Here is an 18,526-nt window from a genome sequence, read left to right on the forward strand (position 1 = left end):
ACGTCAAAAGCGACGAATCCACGGCGGCTGCGGGCACCGACCGGCTTTTGCATTGACCCCGGGAAGGGGGAGGGGACGCCCCCGCGCGGTGCGGCCCACTACGGCCAGGGACTCCGGGGCTCGAGGAGGCAGGACTTTCGCCGCGGTCACAGTGCGCACAGGGCGTGGTGGGACCAACCCGACTCTCGTGCGGTCCCTGCGGGCTCAGGGAGCCTCCTGGACGTCAACCCCTGCCCGACTACCAGCTGTTTCTGCCCAAATAACGGTCTGCCCAAATAAGCGGGGGAAGTCCCGCCCATCCACCCTCCCAGAAACGCCCATCTCCTGGGCTCTCATTGGCCAGCGCCGGGACGTAGGCGCAGTGTCTTCTGGGTAACGTAGTTCCCGCCGCAGGGCTCGCGCGCCGGCTAGGCTGAGTTCTGTGGAGGTTTCAGCGGTAGGGAGAGGCCTTTCCTTAGGCGCTCTGTCCCAGCTGTGGGACGGGCTGCCTCGCACGGAGGTGTCCGGCGGGGCTGCACACCCCCCTCTGTCCCCCTGGGCCTTGTGGGCATTTTACACAGGAGGGGTCGGGGACTGAGGCCCGGACTGCCACGGTCAGCCCGCGGCCACCCATCCCTCGTCAGGGGTCTCCGCCTTTCTTTCTGTGTCCGACGGCGGCGGTGATGATGGACCTGGCGCAGGTGAGTGGAGGGTGCCCCGTGGCCTTCTCTCACAAGCTCGGACTCCATTCAGCGGATGTTGGTCCCCTGAGACTCCTCCTCCTTCCCCGTCACCTCCTTGCCCTAGTTTCTCGGGCTTTGGGGGAGTCGCATCTGGCCCAGAATCCTGAATCCAGTCGGGGGTTACGCAGAAGGGTTCCCATTTCTGGCAGTCAACGGGATATGACATGGAAAGTGTTAAAGACACAGAAACGAGCATGTGCAAATACTTGGCAATGAAGCTGAGCTGGGAGTGTTCCCGGAACCGTAGATCTCACTTACGTCTGGTGAGGCCAGTGAGCAGGGGGCAGGAGCCAGGCGTGGAATGAGTCCAGGCTTCTGTCCTGAGGGCGCTGGGAGCAGTGGGAGGTTTAGAGCAGCGGGAGGTGATGTGACTCAGGTGTTAGCAGGCTCCCTCTGGCGGTGGAGGGGAGAACAGACTGTGCCTGAAGAACGCCCACGAGGAGGCCACTGGGGATGGGTGGCTGCACCAAGGTGGTGGCCGTGGAGGGGACAGAGGTGCTTGGACTCTGGATCTGTTATTTCAGTAGGACCAGCGCAGTGTCCTGATGCGCGGCAGAGAGAGACAGTGAGCCCTCACGGACGAGCCTAGGCGTTTGAACTCGGTGGCTTGACGAATGGAAGGTTCATCATCTGAGATGAGGAAGTTGGTGTGTGGAGCAGTTTCCAGGGAGAAGATCTGCAGCATGGCTTTGGAGACATTAAGCATGATAAATCCAGGTACTCCCGAATAGAGGCACTGGGTAGGCACCTGGACATGTAGCCGTGGAATTCTGCAGGGTCCTGGCTGGGAACATCCAAAGGGTGGGGCTGGAGAGTGGACTAGGATCAGTGTGTGATGGATGAAGGAGGGTGATGAATGCCACGACAGGGTGGAGGAGGGGAGGCTGGGACCTGAGGATGTCCTGCATAGGCAGTGTGAAGGTGGTGGTAGGCGTCACTAAGGCTGTCCTGAAGGCTGGGCCTATGTCAGGAGGAGAATGCAGAGCGGGAGTGACAGGGGGCCAAGGCTGCTGCGGGGCAAGTGGACCTTGCATGCAGCCTGTGGCATGGTGGTGGTGGAGATAGGGGGTCTGTGGGGTCTGGGGTTGGGCCGATCTGCCCTTCTGTGGGCTTGCCAGGTTTTTATATGTGCCGTCTTTGGGGCCTGGGACTTTTCATGCAGGGCTTCAGATTCAGCGGCAGGTGGGGTCACCTGGCAGACAGGCAGGGACTAAGGCCCGGGGGCTGTGCCTCAGGAGGTGAGGGGACAGCCTGTACAAGGGCAGAGGTGAAGGAAGGCGGGGGTCTCAGAGATCCAGTTGTAGTTCTGGGTGGCTGAGTGTTGACTAGAAACAGGGCCAGTTGGGGAGGTCTTCGATGCAGGGCTGGAGGATGCCTGTGGCAGTGGGCCCTGGGAGGTGTGGGAAGCACTGGGCAGGATAGGACCGTGGTTGCCATGCCTAGCACTCTCTGGACACCACATGGAGAGTGGCATGTGGGGAGGCCAGGGAGTTGCCAAGGGGGTGAACTGGTGAGGTTGTGCTGGGAGGTGTGGTTATGAGCGTGCCAAGTACAGAGAGTTTATATGCCTGGCGGGCAGGAGGGCAAACCAAAGGGCCCTGGGAGCAGGCACTTGGCCCCAAGGGAGAATGGTGATCTTAGGTTTGGTTGCATCTGAGAGGTGTGATTGGGGGACACAGAGGGAATTGGCTGGCAGCAGAAAGGGTGAGGCCTGTGTGCCTGGACCGGAGCATAGATGGCACCCATCTGGTCATCTGCCTGTTGTTGCTGTGGGCCAGATGCAGAGCCAAATAGTAACATGAGGAGAGAGGCACCAATGACACTGAGACCTTGGTATCCCCTGTGAGGTAAGGTTCTGGGGAAGAAGGTGGTATCAGGATGTGTATGGGGGGGTTGCTGGTGGTTTGGGCCTCGAGAAGTAGGATGTCAGCGGAAGATATGACAGGACCCTTCCAGGTCAAGGGCCTGGATGTGACCATCTCTCCATATTTTGGTTGGTATTTCTGCTCACTCATGGACCCCAGGGATCAGCTGAGGCCATCATTTTAGGGTCTGGTGACGTTTGAGGATGTGGCTGTGCAACTAAGACCCGGTGCAGTCAAATAAATGAATATTTAAAAAAATAAGTAAAGGGCCTCCCTGGTGGCACAGTGGTTGGAAGTCCGCCTGCCGATGCAGGGGATACGGGTTCGTGCCCCGGTCCGGGAGGATCCCGCATGCCACGGAGCGGCTGGGCTCGTGAGCTATGGCCGCTGAGCCTGCACGTCTGGAGCCTGTGCTCCGCAACAGGAAAGGCCACAACAGTGAGAGGCCCGCGTACCGCAAAAAAAAAAAAAAAAAAAAAAGTAAAGGGGCATCCCTGGTGGTTGTGGTTAAGAACCCGCCTGCCAATGCAGGGGACATGGGTTTGAGCCCTGGTTTGGGAAGATCCCACATGCTGCGGAGCAACTAAGCCCGTGCGCCACAACTACTGAGCCTGCGCTCCAGAGCCTGTGAGCCACGACTAGTGAGCCCACGTGCCACAACTACCGAAGCCCATATGCCACACTACTGAAGCCCACGCACCACAAAGAGTACAAAGAGTAGCCCCTGCTCACTGCAACTAGAGAAAACCCGCGTGCAGCAGTGAAGACCCAATGCAGCCAAAAATTAAATAAATGAATAAACAAATAAATTTATTAAAAAAATAAGTACATAAAACAGGAAGCCTATTGGCTGACTTGGTATATGGTTCAAAGTAGTAGATTCAAATGTGGTATAGGTTGCCTCCAAAATCCAAAAGGGCCTACCAACAGTTGTGCCTCTTTTTTGGTGATAGATGGTGTGAGATGCAGCAATCAACTTGGGCTGTTGAACTCATAGGAGCTTCACTCAGGTGGCAGGCCCCTGACTTTTTGTAGGTTTCGTTTCCCACCCTCTTGTTTGCATATGTCTTACTAAGCTATCTAAAGTAATTGCTCATTAGAGTCACTCAGCCTAATGTCATCAGTAAAGTGGACCAATGTGAGGTTTATGTAATGCCAAGATGAGCAAGATCTCTGTGGACTATACCATGGCAGAGAACTGTGAACTACACCAGGGGCTTGGAGTAATGAGGACAGGGGCTGGGTGCTAGAGAGGCTGTGAGAGCCCCTGGAGATGTTGCAGAGGCTGCAGCAGGATGCCAGCGGAGCACACAGCAGGCGGGAAGCAGAACCCTGTTCATCCTGCAATTTATTTCCAGTGCCCTCTACTGATAAAACTTAACATCATGCAAGCTGGCAAAAGGAAAATATTTCAGAAGTCCAGGTCCATTTTCACAAAGCAGGCAAATGGGTGTTTGGAGCTGAGAGACAGTAAAGTGATGGCCAGCCCAGAGCCTACGCAGAGCTGTCCAGCACTGACCTTCTCTACACATGACATGAGTCATGCACATATCCTTCTGTGTCACACTTGAATACCAGCCACTCTGTTGCAGTTGTTTTTTCATGTCACCAGACACCCTCCTCTTCACAATACTCCCTATCTTTGTTTCCTCATCTGTGTTGAGGTCTTTCACATTGTATCGTCTGGCTGGGCCCTGGCCCTATCCAGACCCTTCCCCCGAGGACCCTTCAGCAATCCCATGGACTCCTTCCTGAGTGTGCTGACAGGCACTGGTGATGAAGGGGCCTCCCCCTCCAATGCAACACTCTGTTAGCTGACATTTCTGTGCTTTCAGGTTGTCTGTGTGGAGTGGAAGATGAGGAGGACTCCCTTGAGCAGGTGAAGAGCTGCAGGGCCCACCCATAAGCACAGCCCTCCACGTGTGGAGAGTGTGGCACAGATTTCGAGGCCACTTTGGACCTTATCCCACAATGGGCTATTCCCAGTATGGGGAAGCCACAGAGGAGCACGGAGAGAGCTTCCTTCCCTCACAGCTCCAGTCTCAGGCAGCACCCAGGAGTCCACACGGGACAGAAGCCCTGCAAATGAAGCAAGTGTGAGAAATCTTTTCCTAAAGAGCTCTGCCCTTGTCAACTGCCTAAGAACTCGCAGTGAATTGAGTTCCCATAGGCACCCAACAGGTGCAAATGCCTTCGAGGAGAAATCAACTCTTAGAGAAAAATTCACACTGTAGAAACATCCTTCATGTGTAAGGAGTATGGGAATGCCTTCAGTCATCCAAGCAAATGGAGCACACATCAGGAAGTTCATAGTGAAACAAGACGTTACAAGTGCAGTGAACATGGGAAAACATTCAGCCACAAATCTACACTTGTTCAGCACCAGAGAATTCATACAGGGGAAAGGCCTTATGAGTGTAGTGAATGTGGGAAAGACTTCAGCTTTCCATCTACCCTTATTCAGCACCAGAAAGTTCATACTGGGGAAAGGCCCTATAAGTGCACTGAATGTGGGAAGTTCTTTAGCCAAAACTCCAACCTCATTCAGCACCAGCGAGCTCACACTGGAGCAAGGCCTTATGAACACACTGAATGTGGGCAACCCTACAGCATGATCTCTTCACTCAGTTGGCACCAGAAGGTTCCTGTGAGAGAAAGGCCATAAGATTGCCACCAATGTGGGAAAGTCTACGTTGAAATATCCACGTGTATTTGGTAGCAGAAAGTTCTCAGTACAGAAAGGCCTCATATGTGCAGCACGTGTCTGAGAGCTTTTAGCTGCATCTCCCAACTTAACACCAGAAATTGTAGGAAAGCCTTCAGATATAGTTCCATCCTCATTCCACACCAGAAAATTCACAACGCAAGAAAGGACTTACGAGTACAGTGGATGTGGAAGACCTTTCCACCAAAGCACCAAACTTGTTCTACATGCAAGTTTTCACACCACAGAAAATCCTCTTTAGTGCAGCCAGTGTGGGAGAGCCTTCAGTTGCAGCTCCACCCTTATTCAACATCAGAAAGTTTATGATGGAGAAAGGCCTTAGGAGTACAATGACTGCGGGAGAGCCTTTAGCCATGTCAGTCACCTTGTTCAGCCTCACAGCAGAGAAGGTTGAGGGTGTAGACTTTTCGAGGGAGCCAACTTCTGTTCAACTTTGTGCTATTACTGTATTTTCTATTGTTATTAACAAATTACCACAATTACCAAAACACCCATTTGTTAACTCAGTTCTGAGGTCAGAATTCTGGCACAACGTGGCTAAGTTCTTTGCTCCTGCTGAGATGAAGGTGCTGGCTAGACTGAGTTCTCCTCTGGAGGTTCTGGGAAAAAAATACACTTTCAAGCTCATTCTTGTTGGCAGAATTCACTTCCTTGCTGTCGTAGGACTGTAGTCTCTGTTTCCTTGCTGGTTGTTAGCTGAGGAACACTTTCAGCTCCTATATGCCACCTACTTTCCCTGACACGTGGGACCCTCCATCTTCAAGCCAGTAAGAGTGGATCAAATCCCTTCCATACTTCGAATCTCTGACTCCCTCGCCTGCCGACAACTGGAGAAAATTCTCTGCTTTTAAAGGGCCCATGTGATTAGATCAGGCCCACCTGGATAATCTCTCTTTCTGAATGTCATCTGTGCCACGTAACAACCTAATTATGGTAGTAAAATCCGTCATATTCAATTTCATGGATTAGAATGGAAGAATCTTGGGAGCCATCTTAGAATTCTGACTACTATGCTCTTATGTTCTAACAGTCCTATCCTACTGAGGAGATTCCCTGTGAGTACTGGGTATGTGGACATTTTTCCAGAGCTACATTGCACTTTCTGACCATCCCTGGGCCAGGGCCTCTGGTAGAAGTCATATACCCTCTACCAGCTGCCACAGTGAGCATCAGTCACCCAGCATGCCCAAGGAAGGAAGACCTCAGTGCTCTCCTTTCCTAGAGGGAATCTTTTTTTTGTCGGGGGGGTAGTGGGACTGCACCACGTGGCATACAGGATCTTAGTTCCCCAACCAGGGATCAGACCCATGCCTCCTGCAGTGGAAGTGCAGAGTCCTAACCACTGGACCGCCAGGGAAGTCCCCCTGGAGTGAATCATGAGTGGTGTGAACCCTTTAGTGGGCTTCTTGGCCTCCTCACTGATAGTTTAGGCACAGACATGACCCACCCTAGTCCAAGAAGATCTGAGCTGGGGTCTGCTCTGGGTTTAGAGAAGGTCTCTCTTCTTCATGGTTGTTTTTCACCCCACACATGATGCCCATATGAGATCTGTCTGGCCTTGAATTCTTCCAACCCAGGAACTGTCTGCCTCATGCTCCCCTGGATTGTGTGATGACAAATGGTTTAAACCACCTTTAATCCTGAGGTTTCTGTTCATTGTGTGGAATGGACTGAGAACAGAGTTGGGCAGTGCTGGCCTGAAGGGGAGTGAGGGCCTTTTATGGGAAATCTTGACATCGCTTCAGAGGGGACAGCATGATGGTAGTGAGCAGGTCTAAGTTCAGGTTTGGTCTCATTTGTCTTGCTGCCCAAGATCTCCTTAGAAAGAATGAAGAGCTCTGTGGGCCAGATCTTGTGGCCAGAATGTCAAGGCTACATGTTGGACCCAGAGCTCAAAAAAGATCATAGAGTTAAATGTGTACAACTATACAACTTCTAGAAGATAACATGGGAAAAAAATCTAGGTGACTTTGAGTTTGGCATTGAGATGACTTTTGGATACAACACAAAAAGCATGATCCATGAAGAAAAAAATTCAGTTGGACTTATCTAAAATTAAAAGTTCTGCTCTGTGAAAGATACCATGAAAGAGAATGAAAAGACAAGCCACAGACTAGGGGAAAATATTTGCAAAACATAAATCTGATAAAGGACTTTTATCCAAAATGCACCAAAAAAACCCCACAAAAAACCAAAGCCTCTTAAAACTCAAGAATACGAAGTCAATTTTTTAAAGGATAATGCGGACTTCCTTGGCGGTCCAGTGGTTAAGATTCTGCACTTCCACTGCAGGGGGCATGGGTTCGATCCCTGGTAGGGGAACTAAGATCCCGCATGCCACGTAGCATGGCCAAAAAAAAAAAGCAAAAGATCTGAACAGACACCTCACCAAAGAAGATACACAGATGGCAGAGATAAGCAGATGAAAATACTCTCAACATCATATGTCTTTAAGGAATTGCAAATTTAAACAGTATCACTACATACCTATTAGAATGGCTAAAATCCAAAATACTGACAACAGGAGGAACCAGAACTCTCACTCACTGCTGGTAAGAATGCAAAATGATATAACCACTTAGGAAGACAATTGGCAGTTTCATACAAACTTAAATACAGTCCTATCATATGATCCATCAATCACACTCCTAGGTATTTATATAAATGTGTTGAAAACATGTCCATACAGACACTAGAACAGGAATGTTTATAGCAGGTTTATTCATAATTGCTTAGAACTGGAATCAAACTGAGATGCCTTTCGATAGATAAATGAATAAAGAAACTGGTACATTCATACAATGGAATATTATTTAGCAATAAAAAGAACTGAGCTATCTAGCCACAAAAAGGCATGGAGGAATCTAAATGTGTATTCCTAAGTCAAAAAGTCAGTCTGAAAAAGGTACATACTGTATGATTCCAACTTTATGACTTTCTGGGAAAGACCAGACTATAGAGACAGTAAAATAGTGGTTGCCAGGGACTCAGGGGGAGGGAGGGGTAAATAGATGGAGCAGAGAGGATTTTTCATGCAGCAAAACTATTCTGTATGATACTGTAATGATTGACATGTGTATGAAAGACAGCGTAAATTCATATTTCTTATTTTAAAAGCAACTGTATAAAACCAGTATAATTGTACTGTTTGGCCTATAACAAACAAATATATTTGCCAATAACAGCATAATGGAGGTGGGTGGGACAAAGCTGTATTGGGCTAAGGAGATAACTCCAGAGAGTGACTCGAATCTAATTAATGGGTGTATTTATTTTTCCAACCTCATCAAACTTTGCACTTGAAATGAGTGCATTTCAGTTGCACCTCTCTACGGCCGGGGTCACCTCGGCTCGGTCACCGCGGGTACAGGGCGTGGTGGGACCTCCTCGACTCTCGCGCCTCGCCCACTCCGCTGGCCGCGGGCCCGGGGAGCCTCCTGGACGCCATCCCCGCTGCCGCAGCCCTTTCTCTCCGCCCCGGCGCGGGTCCAAAGGGACTAAAGCCGACACTGAAGTCTCTGCCCCGCCCACGAGGCTCTCCCGGAAACGCCCTTCTCCTGGGCTGTCATTGGCTACGTCGGTACGGACGCAGTCTGAGACGTCACTTAGGGGAAATGCATTTCGCGCCCGCCCCGAACGAGGTCACGGGTGACGCGGGCGCAGACTTAACGGAAGCGCACGAGCGGGGCGGGGCGGGACTTCCGGCGTTGCCCTGTGGTACCCATTTTGCCACCGCTCGTGGTCGGTGCGGACACTTTTGAGGGCAGCGCTCGCACCGCAGGGACCACCCCGGCTGAGAGAAGCGCAAGGACCCTCGCCACGCCTTTGCTTGCGCCGTGACCCCCGGGCATGACTCGCTTTTCCTGAGACTCGCTGTCGTACCCTGAGAACGTCCTGAGGCTGCTCCCAGTCCTCGGGCACATTTTCCTCGGTCGGCCGGAAGCTCCAGCGTGCTGGGCGGGGTGGCGGGTGCGGATCTCAGCTGCGTCCGCTGAAACTCTCCGCCCACAGGTTCCAATGGCAGAGGAGGCGCAGGTGAGTGGGAGGTGCGCCCCAGGCTCTCACCACCCGGATCCCCACCCAGCGGGTCCGGACTCTGAATGAGCCCGTGACAGGTGAGGAAGGCTATGACAGGTGAAGGGACAGTCTATGCAGAGATAGAGAAGAGGAGGGTCGGGGGTCTCGGAGCTCCGTGTGTGGATCCCGGCGGCTGAGGGTTGAAGGATGAGGAGGTCCTCTGTGCAGAGCTGGGGGTTGTCCTCGGCTGTGGGCCATTGGAGGTGTGGGGTGGACGAGGCAGGATGGATTGAAGATTCTCACTGTGGTAGCGCACTGGAGACACACACCACCGTGCCCCGTGGAACGCGGCAGTTGCCAGTGGGGTGGACTGGCGAGGCTGTGGTGAGGGTGTGGAGTTGTTCCATGCTGCGGTACAGTTGTGTGTCTGGCATGCAGGAGGACAGACTGGAGGGCCCTTGGCTGATGTACTCAGGCCTAAGAGAGAGAGGAGAACATAGGTATTTTTCCTTATGAAAGGTGATCTCTGGGACACGGAGGGAACTGGCTGGCAGGAAATAGGGTGGGGCCTGAGTGCTTGGCGGGGTACATAGATGGCATCTCTCTGGTCACCAGCCTGATGTTGTGGGCTGGATGCAGAATTTAGTAGCAGCATGAAGAGAGAGGCATCAATGGTACTGGGGGCCCTGGGAATCCTTTGAGATAGGGGTGTTAGGAGGAGGGAGGTATAGTTTGTGAGGGGTGCGGGCTCAAAGGGAAAGATGATGTCAGTGAGAGATGTGGCCGGACCCTGAGACACAGGTCAAGGGCATGGATGTGTCTCTCTGTTCATATTTTGGTTGGCTTTCTGCCCACTATTGACCCTAAGGCTCAGTTGAATTCATCATTACAGGCCCCGGTGACCTTTGAGGATGTGGCTGTGTATTTCTCCCGAGAGGAGTGGGGGCTCCTTAATTTGACCCAAAGGAGCCTGTACCGTGATGTTATGCTGGAGAACTTCGCACTCATTGGCTCGCTGGGTAAGTCTCTCACACTTTCCCTCAGCAAACTGACCACCTCTGCCTTTAATCCATGGGAAGTTCTGTGTATCTTAAAGCCCACAGAGGCCGTGTGCTCTTCCCCTGCCTCTCTCTGAGCAGCCCTGTTGGCAGTCGCAACACCTGTTGCCCTACAGGCTCCTGGAGTAGGGCTTGGGGTTCAGATGTCTACAGTTTGCCTAACAAATCCTATCTAGCTCTTCCTCTTTCTGGCCGCGTGATTTTGCTGAAGTTGTGGGCCCTCTCTGCTCTGGGTTTTGCCTTCTTCCAACAAAAGAAGTTTTATAGGGGCCTCCCTGGGCCAGGTGTGAGCCATGAATTTAAATCAGTAGATCAATTTGGGCAGGATTGCCGTCTTTTTTTTTTTTTTTTTTTTGTCGCGCTGAGTGGCTTGTGGGATCTTAGTTACCCGACCAGGGGTTGAACCTGCACCCTCGGCAGTGAAAGCGTGGAGTCCTAACCACTGGACCACCAGGAAATTCCCAGGATTGTCACCTTAATGTATTTCAATCCATGAACATGGATGTCTTTCTATTTATTTAGCTCTGTATTTTTTTGAAGTGTTGTCAGTGTACAAAGCTAAATTTATTTCTAAATATTTTATTCATTTTGATGCTCTTTTAAGTGGAATTACTTTCTTAATTTCATTTTATTTATTTATTTTTTAATTTTTATTTATTTATTTTTTTGCGGTACGCAGGCCTCTCACTGTTGTGGCCTCTCCCGTTGCGGAGCACAGGCTCCAGACGTGCAGGCCCAGCGGCCATGGCTCATGAGCCCAGCCGCTCTGCGGCATGTGGGATCTTCCCGGACCGGGGCACGAACCCGTGTCCTCTGCATCGGCAGGCGGACTCTCAACCACTGCGCCACCAGGGAAGCCCCTTAATTTCATTTTAGATTGTACATTGCTAGTGTATAGAAATATAATTGATTTTTATATACTGATCTTGTATCCTGCAACCTTGCTAAACTCATTGATTAGTTCTAATGGTTATTCTTTTTGGTGGATTCCTTGGTATTTTCTCTCTATATAATGTCATGTCATCTGTGAGTAGAGATGTTTTTACTTCTTCCTTTGCTTAACTGACTTGGTCGGCTAGAACCTCAGTACTTTATTGAATATAAGTTGTAAGGGTAGACATCCTTGTCTTGTTCCAGATCTTATGGGAAAAGCGTTCAGTCTTTCACTAATAAGTATGATGTTAGTTGTAGGTTTGTTGCATATGCCCTTTTCAGGTGAGGAAGTTCCCTTCTCTTGTTTGTTGAGGGCATTTGTAGAGAAAAGTCATTAGATTTTGTGCAGTGCTTTTCCATGTCTATTGAAATGACCATGTGATTTTTGTCCTTTATTCTGTTAACGTAGTATATTACAGTAATTGATTTTCTATAGTCATAAGAGTTATCAATGGTGTAGTTTTCTTTTCTGGTTATGTCTTTATTTGGATTGAGTATGAGGATAATTTTGGCTTCAGAGGATGAGTTGGGAAATGTTGCCTTCTCTTCTTTTTCTGGCACAGTTTGTGAAATATTGGTGTTAATTCTTTTCTTAAAAAAATATTTATTTATTTTGGGGTGCGTCGGGTCTTAGTTGTGGCACGTGGAATCTTTCGTTGTGGCACGTGAGCTGCTCTCTAGTTGTGGCACATGGGCTCAGTAGTTGCAGCATGTGGGCTCTGTAGTTGTGGCTCCCGGGCTTAGATGCCCTGCATGTGGCATCTTAGTTCCCCATCGAGGGATCCAACCCGAGTCCCCTGCATTGGAAGGCGGATTCTTAACCACTGGACCACCAGGCAGTCCCCTGATGTTAATTCTTATTCCTGTGTTATTATTAATCTGTGAAGCCATCTCAGCCTAGGTTTTTTTTTTTTTTTCTATGAGGGAATTTTTTATTTTTTTTATTTTTTTTTATTTTTGGTGTGTTGGGTCTTCGTTTCGGTGCGAGGGCTTTCTCTAGTTGTGGCAAGCAGGGGCCACTCTTCATAGCAGTGCGGGGGCCTCTCACTGTCGTGGCCTCTCTTGTTGCGGAGCACAGGCTCCAGACGTGCAGGCTCAGTAGTTGTGGCTCACGGGCCCAGTTGCTCCGCGGCATGTGGGATCTTCCCAGACCAGGGCTCGAACCCGTGTCCCCTGCATTGGCAGGCAGATTCTCAACCACTGCGCCACCAGGGAAGCCCTTTTTTTTTTTTTTAAGTCTATTCAGCTGTTCTGTTTCTTCTTCAGTCGGTTTATTTCTGCTCTTTTTTATTGCCTGCCTTCTTCTAGTTTTGGGTTGCTTTTTGTTGTTGTTGTTTCTTGAAGTATAAAGTCAGGATATCGGTTGAAGATTCTTTTTAAAAAAATTTAAATTTATTTTTAATTGAAGTGTAGTTGATTTACAATGTTTCAGGGGTACAACAAAGTGATTCAGTTACACATATAGAGATCTTTTTTTTAATATGTGTGTTGTGACACTAGAAATATATACTTTGTCTTTGTTCCCAGTTCCTTGGCATGCAGCTCCTAAAACCTTTGGAATCTCTGGAGTGATAAGAGAGTCTTTTGTATGCTAATGGATTGACGGTGGCTGGGGACCCCTAGATGGTTTCAGGATGGGGGATGGTCACCAGCAAGACCAAGGCATGATTGTAAGGTTGGATGTTCAGCTACTCCCAACCCCTCCTCTCCACCTCCCTACCCTGACCTTTGGGGAAGGGAGAGGGGCTGGAGATTGGGCCAGTCATCAATGGCCAGTGATTTAATCAATCATGCCTATGTGATAAAACATCCATAAAAACTCCTAAATGACCAGTTTGGAGAGTTTCTGGGTTAGTGGACACAGCGAGATGCTGGGAGAATGGTGCCGTCAAGGGCATGGACACTTCTTACCCCCTATGTCCTCAATCCCCACCCCTGGCATACCTTGACCTTTTCATCTCTTCCATTGGGCTGTTCCTGAGTTGTATCCTTTAAAATAAATTGGTAATAGTAAGCAAACTCTTTTCCCGAGTTCTCTGATCTGTTCTAACAAATCATTGAACCTGAGGAGGAATCAATAATTGTGAGAATCCCAGATTTATAGTCAGTTGGTCAGAAAGTACAGGAGGCCTGGGACTTTCCGTTGATGTCTGAAGTGGGGGCAGTCTATGGGACTGCGTCCATAACCTGTGGGATCTGATGTTAATTCCGGGTAGTTGGTGTCAGAATTGAATTGAATCCTTGAACACCCAGTTGGTGTCAGAGAGCTGGAGAAATGGTGTGGAAAAGCCCCCATGCGTGTGGTGTCAGAAGTGTTGTGAATAAGACAGCTCAGAGATGTTTCTGTAATTTTCCCTCTAAGCAATACTTTTCCCAATAACTTTTGGTATGTTGTGTTCTCTTTGTCTTTCATCTCAAAATGTTTTGTAACTTTCCTTGTGGTTATTTAGGAGTACTTAATTTAAATTCCATAAATTTGTGAGTTTCCCAGACTCACTGACATAGAGAATAGACTTGTGGTTGCCAAGGGAAAGCGGGGGGCAGGGGAGGGATGGATTGGGAGTTTGTGACTAGCAGATGCAAACCATTATATATAGAATGGATAAACAACAAGGTCCTATTGTATAGCACAGGGGAACTATATTCAATATCCTGTAATAAACCATAATGGGAATGAATTTTTAAATTTTTTTTTTTTTTTTTTTTTTTTGCTGTACGCGGGCCTCTCACTGCTGTGGCCTCTCCCGTTGCGGAGCACAGGCTCCGGACACACAGGCTCCGCGGCCATGGCTCGCGGGCCCAGCCGCTGCGCGGCATGTGGGATCTTCCGGGATAGGGGCACGAACCCGTGTCCCCTGCATCGGCAGGCGGACTCTCAACCACTGCGCCACCAGGGAAGCCCTGGGAATGAATTTTTAAAAACTTATGAGTTTCCCAAATTTCCTTCTGTTGTTGATTTATGTTTTAATTCATTTGTAGTTAGAGAACATTCTTTGTATGATTTCAATCGTCTGAAGTCTACTGAGTCTTGTTTTATATCCTAGCAAATGGTCTATTCTGGAGAATGTTCCATGTGCATGTGAGAATGGAGGAGAATATGTATTCTGCTGTTGTTAGGTGGCATGTTCTATAGATGTCTTGGAGGTCTAGTTGATTTTTAGTGTTATTCATGTGTTATATCCTTGTTCATTTTCCGCCTAGTGGTTCTATCCATATATGAAAGTTAGAAATTGAAGTCTCTAAATATTATTGTTTGTCTATTTCTTTCTTTAGTTATGTCAGTTTTGCTTCACAGGAGGCTCTTTTTAAAAAAATTGTGGTAAAGCAAATAAACCAGACATCTACCTTCTTAACAAATTTTTAAATGTACAGAAGAGGTTCCAACAAGGATCTACTGTATAGCACAGGGAATTATATTCAGTATCTTGTAATGATCTATAATGGAAAAGAATATATATGTATATTTATATAACTGAATCACTTTGCTGTACACCGGAAACTAATACAACATTGTAAATCAACTATATTTCAACTTAAAAAATAAATTTTAAAAAATGAACATTACAATTGCTTCTCTGACAATTTTTTAAAAAAAATGTACAGAAGAGGTTCATGTTCTAATACTTGGTTTCCTTCCTGGTTGCCATGGTGACATGAGCGTCCTGTGGTATGTGTAGGGACAGCCTTGATTTGGGCTGGCATCTTATTACCTTTCTACCTCCTAGGCTTTGCACCTTTGAGGTCCCTATGAAGGGTGAGGTGGCCCAAATGAAGGGTGAGGAAGAGCCCTGGGTGCCCAACGTGGTGGATATGACTGTGGTCAGCAGAGCAGAGGCCAGGATGGGTCCTGGTCTTGGTGAATGGGGCTAGGGGGTGCCTTGGTTGCAGTGATGGGTATCTGAGTACACTGGCATTTTGGTGCTAGGGCCAGTGACCACACCTTATTCCCACCTTTCCTCTCCCCTCTTGTGGACTTACTGTGTGGTCTTGCTATTTCTACCATGGCTCTGGATGACCCACCTCTCTGGCCTCTGTGTCTTGTCATTTCCTCTCCTCTGTGCCAGTGCAGAGCTGTCAACTGTGACTTCCTGTGTGTGTGATTTGAGATGCGTACATATCCTTCAGTAATACTTGAGCACCAGCTACTGTGTCATAGTCATGTTTTCGTTGGAGTAGACACAGCCTCTTCACAGTGCTTGCTGTCCCCAGCAGCTAAGGCCCTGCCAATACCCTTTGCACAGGAGTGACTTGGAGGCCCTGAATCCCTTCCCTGCACTGCTCCCATCTTTGTGTCCTGGTCCCTGTTGAGGTCTCCCCTATTCTGGGCTCTGGCAGAGCCCTGTTCCACTGGGCCAGCCCTTCCTCGTCCAGACCTTTCCTTGCAACCTTCTGGCAATTCTGTGGACTCCTTTATGGGTGTGTCCGACATGCACTGGTGATGAAGGTGCCTCTTCCGTCTAAGCCAGCTCTCAGTGACTGACTCTTCTGTCTCAGGTTTTCTGTGTAGACTGCGGGATGAGGAAGCCCCTCCTGAGCAGGTGAAGAGCCACAGAGTCCACCTGTCAGAGAACCCCTTTCTGTGTGGGGTGTCTGGGAAGGACATCCCTCCCACCTTAGGCGTCCTCCAGCCCCAGGCCACCCACAGAGAGGGGACACCACACAGAAGCACCGAGCGCAAGGCCTTCCCACCCAGCTCCACTCGCCAGCAACAGCAGGGAGCCCACGACACACAGAAACCCTTCAAGTGCAGCGACTGCGGGCAAGCCTTCCTGAAGGCCTTCGCACTCCTCGACCACCTGATCACTCACGCCAAAGAGAGACCCTTGAGGTGCCCAGCAGGTGGAAATGCCCCCACGGAGAGCTCAACCCTGGTTCATCACCGAAAAACTCACACTGGAGAAACATCCCATGTGTGTAGTGAGTGTGGGAAGGCCTTCAGTTACCCATCTAAACTGAGGAAGCATCAGAAGGTTCATACTGGCATAAAACCTTTCAAGTGTGGTGAGTGCGGGAAAACCTTCAACCGCAAAGATTCACTTGTTCTGCACCAGAGAATTCACACTGGAGAGAGGCCTTACCAGTGCAGCGAGTGTGGGAAGTCCTTCAGCGTTCTGTCTACTCTCATTCGGCACCGGAATGTTCACATTGGAGAAAGGCCCTATGAGTGCAGGGAATGTGGGAAATTCTTCAAATACAACCATAGCTTCATTCTTCACCAGAGAGTTCACACTGGAGAGAGGCCCTATGAGTGCAGTGAATGTGGGAAAACTTACGTGACTCGATCTGGGCTGTATCAGCACTGGAAAGTCCACACTGGAGAACGTCCCTATGAGTGCAGCCTGTGTGGGAAAACCTTCACTACCAGGTCCTACCGGAATCGGCACCAGCAGTTCCACACTGAAAAGAGGGCTTATGAATGTACAGAATGTGGGAAAGCCTTTAAACATAGTTCTACCCTCCTTCAGCACAAGAAAGTCCACACTGAAGAAAGGCCATAGGAGGACGGGGATGTAGGAAAACCTTTAGCCGTGGCTGGCACCTTGTTCAACATGAAAGGTCTCACTCCAGAAAGGAGATTGAGGAGAGTAGCCATTTGAAAGCTAAACATGTCACACCCCAGCACCCACACTGGGCTGGTGCCAGGTACGTGGGAAGCATTCAGGAGCTGTGTTGCACTCTCACCTGCCCAGGCTGTTGGCAGTGTTGAGTCACTGCCAGTTTCTGTGACAGAAGCCATCCCACTTCTACCACCTGGCAGGTCCCCGTGGTGTGCATCAGCCACTGTGTGTGCTCAGGGAAGCTGACCTCTGTGTTCCCCACTTGATAAAGGAGAGAATCATGAGTGGTGGAGCCCATAACGGGTCTTATTCTCTCCCCCTCCAACTGGTTTAGGTGTGCACATGACCTAGTTCTGGCCAAGAGTAGCTGAGCAGTGTCTGCTGGGGCCTTCCAGGGAAGGTTAACCATTTTCATGGACACTGTTGACACTCCATTTGGTCCCTGTCGTGCATTTATCCAACCCTGGAACTGGCTCACACTGCTCTGGAATGTCTGGTAATAAAGGCCTTTTTGTTTAAACCACCCTTAATCTTTGGGATCTGTGTGTGGAAGGATTGAGAACAAAATTGGGCTCACGGATAGAGGGAACGGTTTCTGTGGGGGTCCCTGACTTTTGTCTGCCTCAGTGGGGACAGCAGGATGGCAGAGGACAGCTCCAGTCAAGGTTGGCCTAATTTGCACTGGTGCCTGAGACCTCCAGGGAAATATTGAAGGGCTTTGTGGATAAATCTTCAGCCTGGATGTCAGGTTTACTTGAGGATTCAGAGGTCACCTGAAGAATGGAGTGGTTGGTATAATATCCCCGTGTGACTAGGGACAAGCACCTGGGTTCCTTGTTCCCAGGGAATGTTCTGCAATCTCCAGCATTGGTCAGAAGAAGTTGTTTCCAGAATCAGCTCAGAAGCCACGCCCTCTGAAATCGAGAACGTGGAGGTAAGTTCTAGACTGGCCATAAGTCCTACAGGGGCCTGTTGGAAAGAGTAAGTGGACACGGAAGCACTGAGTGAGGTCACGTGGAGTGGAGAGTCTGGTAAATGAGAGGGTTTGAGCTGGTTCTAAAGAGGCACCCACACATGTTGCAGGAACCATGGTTTCACAGGATGCAGCATGCAGAATTTCTCAGGAATTGCATACCTGTTCCGTGTGTCTAAGGTCACTGTCAGCAAATAATCTACAGGTTTCCTGGATTCTCAGAGCCTTTCCGGGCATGTTCACCTCATGGCCATCACCCTGGGCCTTAAAGAAGATTCTGTAGTCCTAGGATGTGGCTTCTGTGACCCAGCTGGCGTTCCTGATGTCTCTGCACACCATGGCTTCAGCTGTTCTTGCTGCCGCTGTCCCAGGGCTCCAGGGAAAGAAGTGGTTGAATCGACATATGGATCCAGATCTATGTTTAAAATTTTGGAAACTGTTTTTTAAAAAGGTAAATAAAGTGTCAGTTCAGCAAAACTTGTTATGTGGTTGTAGCTGTGTCCCTGGTCTAGAAATTGTGCTTCATGTCAAGAAGGAAATGTTAGCTGGGAGGTATGTTTGGGGAGAGAGCCACCAACCCTGGACTTGAGGGGCTTCAGGCCATGGTGCTCAGCCAGTACTGTGGGTTGGGGTTGGAAACTGCTGCTTCCTTTAGCTTCAGTGATTCCTCTCACC

The 18,526-nt window shown here is 49.4% G+C and overlaps 1 protein-coding gene across 5 annotated transcripts; it reads left to right on the top strand.

Annotated features, from left to right (window-relative positions):
* The first annotated feature begins 319 nt into the window (after positions 1-319).
* ZNF584 (zinc finger protein 584) lies at positions 320-18,193 on the top strand. Of its 5 annotated transcripts, none has more exons than XR_014013848.1 (5): positions 320-680; positions 4,423-9,347; positions 10,222-10,348; positions 15,815-17,812; positions 18,135-18,185. XR_014013848.1 is itself a non-coding variant. In XM_081217697.1 (5 exons), the coding sequence occupies exons 3-5, from the start codon at positions 9,330-9,332 to the stop codon at positions 16,816-16,818; spliced, it is 1,149 nt and encodes a 382-aa protein (XP_081073823.1). In that variant the 5' UTR covers positions 320-680; positions 1,247-1,439; positions 4,423-9,329; the 3' UTR covers positions 16,819-18,193. The 5 variants fall into 5 exon arrangements, 4 of the variants coding, with proteins under 4 accessions (XP_081073823.1, XP_081073824.1, XP_081073825.1 ...); XM_081217697.1 differs by adding an exon at positions 1,247-1,439 and having other exon boundaries at positions 15,815-18,193; XM_081217698.1 differs by adding an exon at positions 1,250-1,439 and having other exon boundaries at positions 15,815-18,193.
* Positions 18,194-18,526: the final 333 nt, after the last annotated feature.

The sequence above is a fragment of the Mesoplodon bidens genome (genome assembly GCF_964165515.1).
Source record: "Mesoplodon bidens genome assembly, chromosome: 18".
Lineage (NCBI taxonomy): Eukaryota > Metazoa > Chordata > Mammalia > Artiodactyla > Ziphiidae > Mesoplodon > Mesoplodon bidens.

Coding starts and splice junctions, on each gene's coding strand:
- ZNF584 (XM_081217697.1), top strand. Junction 10,349..15,814: donor CGCACTCATTGGCTCGCTGG/GTAAGTCTCTCA, acceptor CTTCTGTCTCAG/GTTTTCTGTGTAGACTGCGG.